Here is a 17,124-nt window from a genome sequence, read left to right on the forward strand (position 1 = left end):
CTTTTTTTGTGGTGGAAATATTGTTAAGGATTTTGGGGTTATTTGCTTTTAAAATAAAATGGTCTTAGTTAATTATGAAGGATTAAAAACGACTTCTAGAGGAGTATAATACATTACATTGTAGATGAATCTGCACACTTCGCAATCTTAATTTTGATTTGTGTATATTTTGAGCACGAATAGTTTGAGGTTGGTTTACGATAGGTATAAATGTAACAATGGTGTACTGGATTTTTAGTGCAGCTTTAAACAAGTGTTTCTGAACCAGTTACAGTTAAATAGGAATAGTTAAAACTAATAAACTTTAAAAATATTATTACCTTTTGAATAGTCACAATAAAAAAGTTTCACGAATAGTCACAATTAATGAAAATTCTTAAAAACTAGTAATTACTGACGGAATAGTCATACGTAATAAAGTTTTACAATACTAATAAACACTTTAAGATAGTAAAGATAGATGGAAGACTAATATGTATCTGAATATATAAACTAAAGAGTGAATATCAGTCACACTAATTATATATATTTATTAAAATTGTTTGATATTTTCTGTCCTAAAAACTAGGCATACTCTATCGAACGTTTTCATAAAAAGGTATTAAGAACAAAAAAACTCAAGGCATCAAATACTTTGACAGTGTATCGTACTTCTGCAACAGCTTGAAGATAATTATACATAATTCAACAGTTGTGACATATTTATGAACCATTCAGCTGCGGAAACTGGCCGGTGAATAAAAGGAAATAAGAGATATACTTTATTTTTGCTTTAAGAATTTTTAGTAAAAGAATGGAGCGCGAATATTGCGCGTCATATTACTTATACCCATTTTATATAGATGTAGGCGTTTGTTTAAAGGATATCTATGTTTAATGTAATAGAATAAGCAGCACAGATTTTGCATAATTGGAGATATCAAATTTCTTTGGACTTAATGTGCTAATTTAATGATTGTATTTTATAGTTTACTCGAGCGCTAAATCAATCTATGGAAGCATTGTTTACTAAACAACGATTGAGCAAAAACAAACAAGTGTGGATCGTTTAGTGTTTCAAATAATCAGGTCCTTTATTAGATTAACTTTTCGGCTAAATAAGAGCGTACACAGGTGTAAAAAGTTGTGATTTTAAGAAATCGAGGACACTTCAGGGATTATTTTATTGGATATGGCAGTGTGGTGCATAATTTTTGTGTATTTGGAAAACCAGTTGCTCATGTTACAAAAACCGCACGTGCAAAACAAGAAACGCTGTGAATTATCACAAATATGTACACATTTTTGGTTACACTAGGATAAATAAAGTATCTTTGATATCAAAAGCAATTGCTTTGGATGCATGGCGACCGGATTGAACCGTTGCTGGACAAAGTGAAATCCCAAGTGCCGAGTTTCACGTTCAAAGCCCTGCCCCGGTATCCCGGGGACGCCGCTCGTGCCGCACTGGATAGGTATCGGAAGTCCCGGCACGCGCCCGTGCCCACCGTGTTCACGACTTCCGGTATGGGCGGCGCCAAGGAGGAACTTCCGGAGGAAGAGATTTCTGAGCTGCATCCGGAGGCTATGGTAAGTCACTTGCGTTACTTTTTTGCACTGAAATAACCTGTATGTTTATTTTTAAACTATTGTTGCATTCACACAGTTGCAAAGGTATGTGTAGGCTTGTGCAGAATGTATTTTCATTTTAAGTTCCGCAGACATGAAATGTACATATTCATATGAAAACCGTTTGAAGCGAGTGCAATATGTACAAACACGCATACATAATTATATATTCAAAGATTTAAAACTCATCTGCACGTGTGATCCGTGCGGTTTAATACACGTGCACGTTCCTTTACTTGCAAGTAGTATTTCGCAGCCACTTAATTATTGACAGGAAAACTTTATGATATACAAATGGTATTGTGTTACTTACATGGCTCATATACATGCTATTGTATGTTTTGAAGACCCACCCCCCATCAAGTCATTACAGTCATTATTAATGATAATAGTATGAATTCAACAAAAAAGTAACATATGACGTTCCATATACATCTCTCTGATGCTGCTGTTGTATTGCCTGTTGAAGAAACTCTAAATCTATAGATATTTGGGATCTGGGCCCTTTTGACTAAATTGACCATTACAAATATGCCCTGTTCGCCTTAATCTTTTTTATCAAGTGAAGCATGTCTTTCTTATCATTGAAGCATGTTCTATTTTTATGAATGAAGGCAAAACATTAACAGTAATACCTTCTATTGGTATGTAAAATAATATTATGATTGTGAAGTGTTCTTTCTTTAATTATGGTGTAGCATTCTTTGGAAACTATTTGTTATTATAATATTTGTTTTGCCATTTGAGATTGTAAACTCGTACACGCCATCAAAATATGACGTACCATCTTGATCAAACGTCGCGTACGCGTTGTTACGTATAAAATAAAGATGCGCTTGATATACGCATCTTAACTATATTAAGTTTAAAAGAGGTGAGCCGTGAAAAACAGAGGTGCAACTCTACCTCACGAAAACAACTGTAACTCGATAGTTATAGGTGCAACTCTACCTCACAAAAACAACCACATTTCTATAGTAAGGGGTGCGACTCTACCTCACAAATACAACAGCAACTCTTTAGTTAGAGGTGCAACTCAACCTCAAAAATACAAGAACAACTCTATAGTTAGAGGTGCAACTCTACCTCACAAATACAACAACAACTCTATAGTTAGAGGTGCAACTCTACCTCACAAATACAACAACAACTCTTTAGTTAGAGGTGCAACTCTACCTCACAAATACAACAGCAACTCTATAGTTAGAGGTGCGACTCTACCTCACAAATACAACAGCAACTCTTTAGTTAGAGGTGCAACTCAACCTCAAAAATACAAGAACAACCCTATAGTTAGAGGTGCAACTCTGCCTCACAAATACAAGAACAACCCTATAGTTAGAGGTGCGACTCTACCTCACAAATACAAGAACAACCCTATAGTTAGAGGTGCGACTCTACCTCACAAATACAAGAACAACCCTATAGTTAGAGGTGCGACTCTACCTCACAAATACAAGAACAACCCTATAGTTAGAGGTGCGACTCTACCTCACAAATACAAGAACAACCCTATAGTTAGAGGTGCAACTCTACCTCACAAATACAACAACAACTCTATAGTTAGAGGTGCAACTCTACCTCACAAATACAACAACAACTCTATAGTTAGAGGTGCAACTCTACCTCACAAATACAACAACAACTCTATAGTTAGAGGTGCAACTCTACCTCACAAATACAACAACAACTCTATAGTAAGAGGTGCAACTCTACCTCACAAATACAACAACAACTCTATAGTTAGAGGTGCAACTCTACCTCACAAATACAACAACAACTCTATAGTTAGAGGTGCAACTCTACCTCACAAATACAACAACAACCCTATAGTTAGAGGTGCAACTCTACCTCACAAATACAACAACTCTATAGTTAGAGGTGCAACTCTACCTCACAAATACAACAACAACTCTATAGTTAGAGGTGCGACTCTACCTCACAAATACAACAACAACCCTATAGTTAGAAGTGCGACTCTACCTCACAAATACAACAACAACTCTATAGTTAGAGGTGCAACTCTACCTCACAAATACAACAACAACTCTATAGTTAGAGGTGCAACTCTACCTCACAAATACAACAACAACTCTATAGTAAGAGGTGCAACTCTACCTCACAAATACAACATCAATTTATATTTAGACTTTCACATTTAAAAGGGTGAGAAATAATTTTGTTCATCATTTTAAAGAGTTCTTAATAAATATGTTCTTAGACAGTGAAGAAGTTTGCAGGGTTCTCTAAATATGAACAAAAATAAGTTATAAAGGTGTAGTAATCTAAAATGTTGTCGTGGGGTGTTTGAGCTAGGCGCGAAAAAGTTTCCGGCCATAATTATATGATCTACAATATTGCAATGTGTTAGGTTAAATTGAACAAAGAATTCGATATTGGACTAGGGTGATACATTGTGGCCACAAGAATTCGATTACGGGAATACCGTCCAGCTGTAAGGCCGGAGTAGATGGCCAAACATCATATATAATGCATGGGGAGGTTTGCTTCCCAGCGAAATCCTGCAGCTGGACGTAAAACACGACTTATGCAGAATAAAATATGTTGTCGGTTACAAGTGTAATGCAAACTAATAAAGGCTGTTTCAATACTGACCAAGATACATAGTTTGTAATTATTTGCTGACATGACTCATTATTACCACAGACGCCATATTCTCACGCACAGACCTCCATATCCAGTCATTCAAGGCATGCAACACAGGCGGATCCAGGATTCAACGTTAGAGGGGGCCAAACTTAGGGGCGTAACCTTTTGATTTGCGCCCCTCCCTCATAAATGAATTACATTATTTTGCTTTAAAGTGTTGGGAGGGGTTTGGAAGTACATGTACTTCTCCATGAACATTTTAACAATTGCTAGTCCAAAATCGTGCATCTTGGGCGTATATTATTACGTATTTCTCTTTTATTGAAATGAAAAGTAAACTTGGACGAATAAAGGAGTTGGGGGGGGGGGCTAGCCGGGTGCGCCAACCGCCCCTGGATCCGCTAATGTGTAAGATGACACTTTATTTTCCTACGGTAAAGAATAAAAGCCCTTTATGAATGAGACTACTTTTTGCAGACTGTTTTCACAAATTCGTCTTTTGTACAATGTACTAGTATCAGTTTCCTTCCACAATGTTATCAACTGCAAGTCGATTCCCGCCATTTATTCATTACCCCCATGTAAGTCATTCTCATAAAGACGGAATTTAATTGCTGGAAATGAAGCACTTTCATTAATTGTAATATTAGTGTTCTTTAACCTCTCAATTCTTTCCGTCTGCCCTGACGCAGATAGTAAGTGATATTTAATCTGGATTTATGGTATTCATTATCCTTTTATAGGTTGTGATTTGTCGTTTTCTCAGTCTTCTTTGAATTGTTACCTGGTTTCCCTGTTGCTCAACTTTCCCTGTTGGTCAACTTCCAAGTAATAATCATTCTTATGGAGAAATGCTAGATAATGTGTATTCAGTTCGGATAGGCTTTCATATTCGGACAATATACATGCATACGAAGAACATATCTGATTTGCAATTTGAATCTCGCCAGCTTATTATTAAAATTGAATAAAATGGATATACGCGTAAGTTTTCATATTTTATTACAACGTATTGCCTTCCGACGTAGCATTTATGACGTAATTTATCACGTGGTATACACTCACTGTAACATTGGCGTGCCATGTGTTGCACTTGGTCTGTATAGTTAATTGTTTGGTATTACAATACTGGTTTCCATGGATCCTTACAAGCTGATTTGGACAGTGTGTTTGTGAACGTATGGGGTAATTAAGTTATCTGCAGTGATTCCCGGGAATGTGCACATAATTATACGGGTCCTGCAACATGTATTATTCATAGATGTCCAAATATAACCATCTTCTATTGCACACACTCGTTCAGAGATAAATATTTAGGATACCTCTGGCGGTTCTCCTGTCTTTTATACTTTGTTGTACATGTAGATGGCTATAGCAGATTCAGGGGTGTGCCTGCCACAAGTTAAAGCCCCCTAGATTCACCCTTGCGATGCTATTTCTGGACATGGATACTTTCATATTGATGATGAAAAGTTTGTAGGGTATGCCGCACTGATTGGCTGCATTATTGCCTGACCCCATCGCACCCACGTGCTGTAGTAAAAAGGCATTTGGAAGCTGGCGGGAGGGGGAGGGGCGGTACTCTAACCAGTAGATGAGGTGTAAAACGGAAGAGAATAATACATAACCGAAATAGTGGCTGTTTTTCAACGATGAATTCGATCTATCCGTTCTGCTCACGAGAAGAGGGACCCACCCTGGTTAATGGAAACCAATCAGGCTCAGTGTTCGTCACGTGAGGAACCGGCCCTGGTTAATGGAGGCCGGTAAGGCCCTGTGCTTGTCACGTGAGGAACCGGCCCTGGTTAATGGAGGCAGTTAAGGCCCTGTGCTTGTCACCTGAGGAACCGGCCCTGGTTAATGGAGGCAGGTAAGGCCCTGTGCTTGTCACGTGAGGAACCGGCCCTGGTTAATGGAGGCCGGTAAGGCCCTGTGCTTGTCACGTGAGGAACCGGCCCTGGTTAATGGAGGCCGGTAAGGCCCTGTGCTTGTCACGTGAGGAACCGGCCCTGGTTAATGGAGGCCGGTAAGGCCCTGTGCTTGTCACGTGAGGAACCGGCCCTGGTTAATGGAGGCAGGTAAGGCCCTGTGCTTGTCACGTGAGGACCCGGCCCTGGTTAATGAAGGCCGGTAAGGCCCTGTGGTTGTCACGTGAGGAACCGGCCCTGTTTAATGGAGGCCGGTAAGGCCCTGTGGTTGTCACGTGAGGAACCGGCCCTGGTTAATGGAGGCCGGTAAGGCCCTGTGCTTGTCACGTGAGGACCCGGCCCTGGTTAATAAAGGCCGGTAAGGCCCTGTGCTTGTCTCGTGAGGTACCGGCCCCGGTTGATGGAGGCCGGTCAGGCTAGATGCACGATATCTTGGTTAAGGTTGCATATTGAAACGATGTATCCCAAAGGGAGTCTCTCAGCCCTTTCATAAACATTGCATTTTTTTTCTTTATTGTATTGGTTGTAATCTAATGGTCGACATGGCGTTACAGTCCTTACCATTTGTTTAATATTTCTACATCAGTTTCACCAAACCATTCGTTCTGAACAAACTTGGATTCAGTATGTGTAAATTTCCAATTAAGTTATAGAACTCCATGGCAGGGCTGGGATGGTATTCAATATTCAAATGAAGTTTATCTTATGGGTATACATCATTGACTTCAATCACACTATTGCTCAGTTCTTTATATCAGAAATCCGATTAGCTACATCGTTTTTAGATCCAATTAAGACTAATATTGAATACCAGCACAGAACATAAATGCTAACGTTAGTAGAATGATATATATTTGTCTTGTTCCTTGTAGACAATCATTGATTTGCAAATGTCCAAGCTAAATCTTGTTAAAATTTGTAATATATTTTGGTAAAAAATCACCCTGGAAGATACTATCGGATGCATAATTCTATTTGCATGTTAATTGTTCGGTGCGACAGTAATTAGTGGAGTTTCAGGAAGAGCTTACAGCATCAATCTTTATTTCAAAGTACATAATTACGGAAGAACCCAGACGCTACGTGTGTCTAAATGCTTTCAATGTTATAAAAACAAAGTGATATACAAAGCTGAAATGTTTTACTTATATTCGCTAACAAGTTTTGAAATGTGAAATGTGTACATGCATAATTAAATTTATTGTTTTGTTTTCATCGATACTGTTTGTGTAATACTAGGGTTGGAATACGGTTAGGTTTAGGGTTATGGTTAGAAAAGGGTTTGGTTACGGTTATTTATTTTTTCGTGGTTAATTGCTGTATATAGGAAGGTGCTGTATTCGCTAAAATGCCTAATATTTATCCCGGTGAACCAACCACACATTTAACAATATATATATATATTGAAAACGGAGCAGTATGTGTTTGATCATAGTATCTAGATATATAAATATTGCGTGCATCAGGCAAGCAGATATGATATGAAAGAATAATGGCCGCACTGGGAACAACTACTGAATAATATGGATAAAACGAAGATAAAACGCTCTGTTTAACTCACGAACTATCTTAGAAATGACTGAGAACTTCAGGCGCCATTTGGGCCTTCCAGTTACTAGGAGATTAGTTGTTTGCTATTATAATTGAATCCTGAAAAACGCATGCGGTATACATTGTATGTATTGTACGCCGTGTGGTAATTTTTTGATACCCGGACATTGGGAAAACCGTCGGTCCTGGCGGTAATTTTTTACCAACCCGAGTACTATCGGTCCGCCTGAACGACATGACTCTTTAGGATTAAATGTGTTGTTTTTTTCAGACTTTTTTTGTCATGGCAATTTTTAAAAGACGCACCGCTTAGCGCATGCCCAATGATAGTTGCCTTTTCCCGGTATTATTGTTTTTGTTTCGTTTTTTGAACGGAAATAAGAGTACAATATATGTTAAACGTTAAATGATTGACATAACCAATGTATTGTATTTTTAGAACGCGCAAACAAATCAATCACAACGTACAATGAAATGGAAATATGTTTGTTACAGTATTACTGAGTGTCGGCGTTTTAGCAATTGGTTTTGTCGGACTGAATATTTTTCAATCGGATTGACTACATTTCAGACGCTGTCAAACCGAATCACTGACTCTTGTCGAATTTTCTCAATGCCATGATTCCTAAAATAATTACATGGAAACAATCATGAATCTTAACCCTTTGAGCTTTATTTTTACATAAGTTCCATTAATGCACTTTAATGGCATTCTTCATTAGAATACGACCTACATTTACATCCCATGAAATTGCAGATAGGCAATCATATTATCTAGATATATAAATGTTGCGTGCATCAGGCTTAATTATTTAGAATTTCAACTTTCGCGGGTGTTAAAGGGTTAGGGTTAAAGGTCCGCCCACTGCCACTCATCCGATACCTAATTCCTGCGTCAGATCTTACGTTGACAATTTGTCAGCCAATGAGGTTGTATTCTAAGTCTGCTAGATAACCTAAATAAAACCTTAATGATTAAGATTCTTAATCATTTGGATTTTATTTCATGGCATCTCACTATTACTATGGAAGTACACATTGGTCTGGGTGTGGAATAGTTTACACCATTCACAAAACACATTGCACTTACTTCAAATTAGGTTAATTAATAAAATAGCAATTTGCTCAGTATTCCATTTAAGCATACTATCATGCTTTATTCTGTTCCCTCGCATGCAAACTTAATTTACAAAATAAACACAGTCAAAACCGTGGAAAGAAAGATAAAGACGCCGTGAAAACTTGACGTGAAAATCGTTCTAACTTTTCTCGTGAGTGCTGTATATTTTAATTCCCATCCTAAATCTAGCAAGTCCCATTACAGGACTGGGGAATATATTGAAGTGCACCTGGTCCTGAAAGTTTAGATGTTTATATAGAAGCCAAGTTTGACAATGACGTCTCACTTTTGTATTGGCGTCAGAAGAGTAAAAAATTTAAATTGTAAAGCGTATATTTAGTTTTGTAATGATTGTTTATTTAAGGAATGAATTGCGGGACTGATGTCATAATCGGGGTATGAACGCAGTTGGTCTTGTGTGTGGACTCCGATTACTTTTGTAATATTTGTAAAACTGAGCAGTGAATATGTATAGAAAGTTCATCAAACATAATTTATCAATATAAAAATATCAAATTATTTCCTAACAAAGGTAGACACTCATGTATATACAGGTTTTTAACTTTTAAAGTTTGGCAAACGTGTACGATATTATAGCTCCTGACCATTAAATCGGTCTGATTAGGAAAACGCAGACAGAATAAAATGAGTCCACTGGGTTTTCCATCGCCGAAGTCTGTCGACTTGAATTATCAAACAATATATTAAATCCTATTTTGTACACATATTCCGTGACGGAACGCTTCGAAACGCGTTACTTATCGAAGGATAGATCCCTGGTGGTTTCGAGAGAATGTATTTTATTTGTTAACTGACTTCTTATGATTATGAAGTAACGCTTTAAACCTCGCAAGTATGTCCAATTATTTGCCGATAACATTTGTTCCAAGATATGTAAGACATTCCATGCGGAGTAGTCGATTTCCCAAAGCATTCCTGAGAAACGTTTGCCCCTATGCCGTTGCTGCTTCTGCTGCTGTTGTTGGAGTATAAGTTGTTGTTGTTATTGTTAGTGGTGGTCGTGCTGATGATCCTGCTTCTACTCACATTTCCCCAGTCTTTCATTATTTTATATACAAAAGCAGCAAAACGTAGTGAAAATACATTAAAAACACATCAAATGTATATATTTTATATATTAATTATAACTTCCCTTTGACTGACTATGTAGTAGCCTGACCACACATGAATTTATCCATTTCATTGTTGTTATAAGCGTAGCTCCTATTTATAAACAGATAAAACTCGTTAGTTCTTGCTCCTTGAAAATGCATTGAGGCGCCTATGTTTGTTCTAAAGGACGTTTTGCTCGTATGTACATTCTGCAACTGCTGCTTACTGCCAGCCTGCCAAAATTTTGGCTACATCAGCAGCTAAAGCTGTCTGATTTATTATTATAATAAATTCAGTCTTCCCGAAATGTGCCGGTCCGCCGGACATGTCCGGCAAACTTTATACGGGTCCGGCAGCTCTTCCGTAAATGACGGTCCGGATGACCGACATATTTTGAGACCACTAAATTATAGCGAAAAGGTACCTGAAAGCCAATTGTCTGTAAAAATTATAAAAAAATATATTTGACACAACATCGTCAAAAGTCGGCCATTTCCGATATGCAATCATGATGTTGACTGCCGGGGATAAACGAGTAAATACGACGCATCTGTTACGGCATAACAAAATACTTTACTGAAAAAATTAAAAGAAAAGGACAAGGACAAAAAAGTATCAATAAATTGAATTTAATTCTTAATATTTTTTTAACATAGGATGCTAAAAATCCAAAAAAATCCATTTTCAATGCCGTAGGAGTAAAGATATTGCAGACTTGACACCTGCGGTGCATCCAACTAAGATGCAACACTGGTGAACGAAGCGCACCTAAGGCTCCATGTAAGCCCATGCTGGGTGAGTGTGCGCACACCACTTACGGCCACCGTCACATTCGACTATTTGCACGCGAAGATTGTCGTTCCGCTGGTCATCCTTTATGAGCACGAGCGTGTGGTTGTGGCCCAGGTCCGTCGATGTAACGACGGTGACGTTGCCGCCCGACTGTAGGACTTCCGTCTGGGCGCGCGTCACGTTAAAGTGGTGGATGTGGCCAGCGGGCGGGTGTTGGGTGTTACGCATCATATGGTAGTGCAGATCCGCTATGTCCATCTCCTGTGATAAGAAAATATGAGATTGAATAAGTATTAAGTCGCCAAGATATTCAAAATACCGACTAACGTAACGTTACGAAATTTTGCAAGATCAGAGCAAAATATGCTTTGTTAATAAGTACGGCTCGTTATATTTGAAATGAAAGAATTGGTACCATATTTTAAGTCCACAATTTTACCGTTTTCTGTATTAAACACCCTAAGGTCAGCGTACCGGCTTTGTCTACAGCCACTCAAACCCCTAACTTAGTAAAAACATGCAGACAGGTATTCAGGGCAGCGTACCGGTGATGTATACAGATACTAAATCCCATAGATAAGCAATACCCTTAACAAACAACCAAATCGGGACAGCATACCGGTAATGTATACAGACACTTAATCCTATAAAATAGAAAAAAAAAACCTTAACGAACATCCAAACCGGGGCAGAGACCGGTGATGTATACAGACACTAAATCCCATAGATGAGCAATACCCTTAACAAACAACCAAATCGGGGCAGCGTACCGTTGATGTATACAGACACTAAATCCCATAGATGAGCAATACACTTAACGAACATCCAAACCGGGGCAGAGACCGGTGATGTATACAGACACTAAATCCCAAAGATGAGCAAAACCCTTAACAAACAACCAAATCGGGGCAGCGTACCGTTGATGTATACAGACACTAAATCCCATAGATGAGCAATACCCTTAACAAACAACCAAATCGGGGCAGCGTACCGTTGATGTATACAGACACTAAATCCCATAGATGAGCAATACCCTTAACAAACAACCAAATCGGGGCAGCGTACCGGTGATGTATACAGACACTAAATCCCATAGATGAGCAATACCCTTAACAAACAACCAAATCGGGGCAGCGTACCGTTGATGTATACAGACACTAAATCCCATAGATGAGCAATACCCTTAACAAACAACCAAATCGGGGCAGCGTACCGGTGATGTATACAGACACTAAATCCCATAGATGAGCAATACCCTTAACAAACAACCAAATCGGGGCAGCGTACCGTTGATGTATACAGACACTAAATCCCATAGATTAGCTTTTACCCTTAACAAACAACCAAATCGGCGCAGCGTACCGGTGATGTATACACGCTGTACTGATTGGTTGTCAGCATGTGATTTCTTACTTAGGGGTTTAAGTGACTGTATACAGACAACACCGGTACGCTGCCCTAAATGGACGCTGCCTTTAATACTTATTTAATCTCGTCGTTGCTAATAAAACGTACCTGATTCACTGCTATATCGGATTGCTTAGTAACCTTAACCATCAACATTTAGTGCTGTGGACTACTATATTTTTCACATTGTCCTCTTTCCAGCGATTCCACTTAAAGGATGCGAACTGGTGTATTTTTACAGGCACATTAGCCTTTTGACTACCGATTTCCCTAACACTTAAGGGTTACGAACTGGTAGATTTACAGGCACCCTTATGCCAGTTTAAGGGCAGTATAGCCTCTGAATAAGCCTATTCCTAGTTCTGAACTAACTTTAAACGGTATAGTCAAGTCGGTGTTTCAGACTCAGATCAGCAATCAAATAGGGCAACGTATCAGCTGTGCTTTAAACATATGATCAGCAATCCAATAGGGCAGCGTATCAGTTGTGTTTTAAACCCGTGATCAGCAATCCGATAGGGCAGCGTATCAGCTGTGTTTCAAACACGTGATCAGCAGTCCAATAGGGCAGCGTATCAGCCGTCTTTTAAGCATGTGATCAGCAGTCCAATAGGGCAGCGTATCAGCCGTCTTTTAAGCATGTGATCAGCAATCCAATAGGGCAGCGTATCAGCTGTGTTTTAAGCATGTGATCAGCATGCTAATAGGACAGCGTATCAGCTGTGTTTTAAGCATGTGTTCAGCATGCCAATAGGGCAGCGTATCAGCTGTGTTTTAAGCATGTGCTCAGCATGCCTATAGGACACTCAGCGTATCAGCTGTGTTTAAAACATGTGATCGGCATGCCAATAGGGCAGCGTATCAGATGTGTTTTAAACATGTGATCAGCAAGCCAATAGGACAGCGTATCAGCTGAGTTTTAAGCATGTGATCAGCAGTCCAACAGGGCAGCGTATCAGCCGTGTTTTAAGCATGTGATCAGCAGTCCAACAGGGCAGCGTATCAGCCGTGTTTTAAGCATGTGATCAGAAATCCAATAGGGCAGCGTATCAGCTGTGTTTAAGCATGTGATCAGCAAGCCAATAGGGCAGCGTATCAGCTGTGTTTTAAGCATGTGATCAGCAATCCAATAGGGCAGCGTATCAGCTGTGTTTTAAGCATGTGATCAGCAATCCAATAGGGCAGCGTATCAGATGTGTTTTAAGCATGTGATCAGCAAGCCAATAGGGCAGCGTATCAGCTGTGTTTTAAGCATGTGATCAGCAATCCAATAGGGCAGCGTATCAGTTGTGTTTTAAGCATGTGATCAGCAGTCAAACAGGGCAGCGTATCAGCCGTGTTTTAAGCAAGTGATCAGCAATCCAATAGGGCAGCGTATCAGATATGTTTTAAGCATGTGATCAGAAATCCAGTAGGGCAGCGTATCAGCTGTGTTTAAGCATGTGATCAGCAAGCCAATAGGGCAGCGTATCAGCTGTGTTTTAAGCATGTGATCAGCAAGCCAATAGGGCAGCGTATCAGCTGTGTTTTAAGCATAAGATCAGCAATTCATTAGGGCAGCGTATCAGATGTGTTTTAAGCATGTGATCAGCAAGCCAATAGGGCAGCGTATCAGCTAAGTTTTAAGCATGTGATCAGCAAGCCAATAGGGCAGCGTATCACCTGTGTTTAAGCATGTGATCAGCAAGCCAATAGGGCAGCGTATCAGCTGTGTTTTAAGCATGTGATCAGCAAGCCAATAGGGCAGCGTATCAGTTGTGTTTTAAACATGTGGTATTGCAGTCTAAAAGGCGTACCGGAGGCGTTTCAAACATGCGGTGCCATGCTCGACTATTAAGGGTGATGTCTTGTAGGGCCATGAGGTTCTTCCAGACGGTGTTGCCATCCTGGTGCACGGGGAACACTGGGTAACGGAGACGAACTGGACCAACCCCCGGGATGTCCGGGGTGAAGATACGCAGGCCGGAACCAACCACGTTGCGAACCTTTTAAAAATAAGTCATAACGGCATATACAAATTCAATTGGAATGATGGTTTGTCTCTTTAATGCTATGACTTTATTTTCATTTCTGGTCGCGAGGATTGATATTTCTTCTGTTAAATGACCGCTTGTTTATAAAGTCAACCATTCAAAAAATATGTTTAGCTAGATAGTTTAATATGCCTGCTTTCTTGCTTCGAAAATGAAACAGATTGTGTAGGTAAATATCAAATATACTTTGTTCGTACCTGTCCATGTTGGTCTAAAACTCCCACGATGGTTTTGGAGGTGTCGGTCGAATGACGAACTAGGTCGCCGCTGGTGTAGAACTCCGCGGGCGTTTGGTAGAAGTACTTGCTAGATGTCCCGTTGTACGCACTGTTGGCATTGAACGCACCATTGCGGTGGTGTGCGGCCGGGATGCTGGCTTCGGAAGCTAATTGGAGGCTATATGGGTTCCATTTGCTCAGTGGCGTAAGCCAGACAACCTCTATCGGTATGGCGTACGTGTACCGCCCTTCGTATATTGTACACACGTGCTTCCTATTTACATTCTTACAATCTTTGACATTCACCTTGGCTATCTGTGGATTCTGTGTACCGGCTACATACATGGATGTGTCAGAGTAGCCGCGGTTTCTGATAATCAGCCCACTTGCGTCTGACTGGAAGCTTCTGTAATGGCGATGGTACCTAGCGACGTTCAGAATGGTGTGGTTCTTAAATTCCACGCGGTGTTTTAAACGCTCAAAGTTGTTGTCCTCCAAGTAACCGGGGTGGTTGTCTTTTCCCGGAATCTCGAACATGATATCGTCCATTTTGCCGTGCAAAAACCGCCTGTCCTTGAATACTCCGGTCTGGCTTTCGCTGACATATCCGAACCCATCATTAACTGAAATAGAAAACCGCGCCAGTTTCTCCATGGCGTACTCGCTCATGGTCAGATTGTTGGCGATTCTGACAGCAATGTCATTCACCGGCTTAAAGTCTTTGAGGGATAGTTCTGTTGTGATTGGATTACAAAGCACTCTGTAGTTCCACTGAGCGTACACTGGTTCTCCGTCTTCAGTGACGTTGACAATCGTGGTTGGCAGATACGCGAAGTTTTCCGAGAAGCTCTTCCCACCGGAAGCTGCAGTGAACCTTATTTTATCTTGGAGGTTTTCCCAGCTGTTGGTGTCAAGGGAGTGGCGGTCGCTCTGGAACGGTTCCGTGAAGTTTTCGGCGTCGGAGGTCCAGCCGCCTTCAATGTAACACATGACGGGCTTGAAGTATGGGCGGTAGTCGCGATGCTTGGTATCCTGTGTGTGGAAAGCTTTGAAGTACTCTTGCATCTCAGCAATCTGCTCAGGTACTGTGGACTTGTGCAGCACAGACGGAGGGACATCCGGAAATGGAATGTCTTCTATTTCATTGTACGACTTACTCTTGGTTGACGGCATCTTCAGTTTGTAATCATTATGCCTTGTCTTGAACTCCACGCCATTGAGGACAACCACCATTTCGCCCAACCCGCCTGTCCGGTCGTTATCCGCGTGTTCGTGGATGCTGCCGGCTGTGTCCGCGGTGAATGTCGCGGAGTGGTAGGGCCGGGTACCGCCTTCCGTGTTGCGAATCTGTTTGACACCTGAGCTACCTTCGGACCTCACCCGTTCCTCGACAAACAGCTGCTGTAGCATAGTCTGTCTTGCGAGGCCCGTCATGGTTTTCTTGAAAGTTGATTTAAGCTGATTAAGCTCCGTCAGTAATTTTTGTGTCTCCCGGATTGTGTCAGCGGCAGACAAAGGGGCGTGGGTGGTATCGGCGGCGCTGATCACCCCGAGCGCGGCGCCAAGAAGCACCAGGCTGTGTAATGCCAGCATCTATGATTGAAACAATCCGGAGTTAAACCAAGAACAAAGAACTTAAATGACCCGTCCTTAGTTATTTCGTTTCAATTAAATGTACAAGAATACACACAATTATAGTTTAGTATTAAATTTTGTTTGTTATTTATTTTTATTACGTACAAGAATTCATTGACGCAAATCTTTTTTCTTGTTTTAGGAAAAGAAAATATTGATATTTATTTTTGTAAAAAAGACTGGATATTTAATAAATATAACATCGAAATAAAATATAATTATTCAAGTGGACACTCACCGTTCGGTGCAAGTTCTCCTTCGGTACACGTTATGCCGACAAAGTCTGTCAGTTTATGAATGAGGTTACAAAGATAAGGAGACACATTCTTACATAACATTGCCCCAGTACTTGGCCCTTTGTGCCATAAAAACAGAAGCTTTGTTTTGATCATTCGGACTTGACGTGAAAACTTGTCCTTGTCCGAAAGCACCTTAGTCGATATCGTTTGGAGAAAATGTAGCTGCTCAGCAATTATCAAATAGATCTCCATGGGCGGCACTATGATATGATATCAGGGGGTGGACATAACTTGAGCACATCGTCCTCAGGGTGAAACGAAGTCTAGGTGGTCTCATTTGATGAACTATAAAGTCATTCAAAGTATGAATATTACTCTAAACCATGATTATTTAATACACAAAATATGAATATTTCTCTAAACTATGATTATTACCCAAAATATGAATATTACTCTAAACTATGATTATTACCCAAAATATGAATATTACTCTAAACTATGATTATTACCCAAAATAAGAATACTTCTCTAAATATGAAAAAATACTTAAATCTATGAGTATTACTCTGAACTATGAATATTACTCTAAGCTACGAATATTACTCTAAAATGGTGTGTTCTCACTTTCGAAATCTATGAATATTACTCGAAATATGAATATTACTCTAACTTACGAATATTACCCTAACATAGTGTGTTCTGATGTACTCTAATATAGACGTAACAGTTTCTTACCTCATATTCGACAGTTTCTGAATTTAAGTATCTGACTGTTCATATGCTGTTTATGCTTTATTTTCACTGACTTCAGTGAAATTCGACATATATTTAAGTATAATTCACTTAAACTTTCCTTTTATTTTGACAAAG

The 17,124-nt window shown here is 39.9% G+C and overlaps 2 protein-coding genes across 2 annotated transcripts in view; one reads left to right on the forward strand and one right to left on the reverse strand.

Moving 5' to 3' along the window:
- The first annotated feature begins 808 nt into the window (after window positions 1–808).
- LOC128213505 (tetraspanin-18-like) overlaps window positions 809–17,124 on the forward strand; it is an 83,980-nt gene continuing 67,664 nt past the window's right edge. The window contains exon 1 of the mRNA XM_052919266.1: window positions 809–1,569. Within this exon, the coding sequence (XP_052775226.1) occupies window positions 1,339–1,569 (231 nt within the window). The 5' untranslated portion in view covers window positions 809–1,338. The remainder of the gene's footprint in view (window positions 1,570–17,124) is intronic.
- Window positions 10,544–16,301, reverse strand: LOC128213504 (uncharacterized). The gene is made up of 4 exons (XM_052919264.1): window positions 16,254–16,301; window positions 14,360–15,973; window positions 13,926–14,114; window positions 10,544–10,983 (listed from the first exon to the last, which is right to left on the reverse strand). Exons 2-4 carry the CDS (start codon window positions 15,971–15,973, stop codon window positions 10,699–10,701), a joined length of 2,088 nt encoding a protein of 695 aa, XP_052775224.1. The 5' UTR covers window positions 16,254–16,301; the 3' UTR covers window positions 10,544–10,698.

This window comes from Mya arenaria, chromosome 13, assembly GCF_026914265.1.
Source record: "Mya arenaria isolate MELC-2E11 chromosome 13, ASM2691426v1".
Lineage (NCBI taxonomy): Eukaryota > Metazoa > Mollusca > Bivalvia > Myida > Myidae > Mya > Mya arenaria.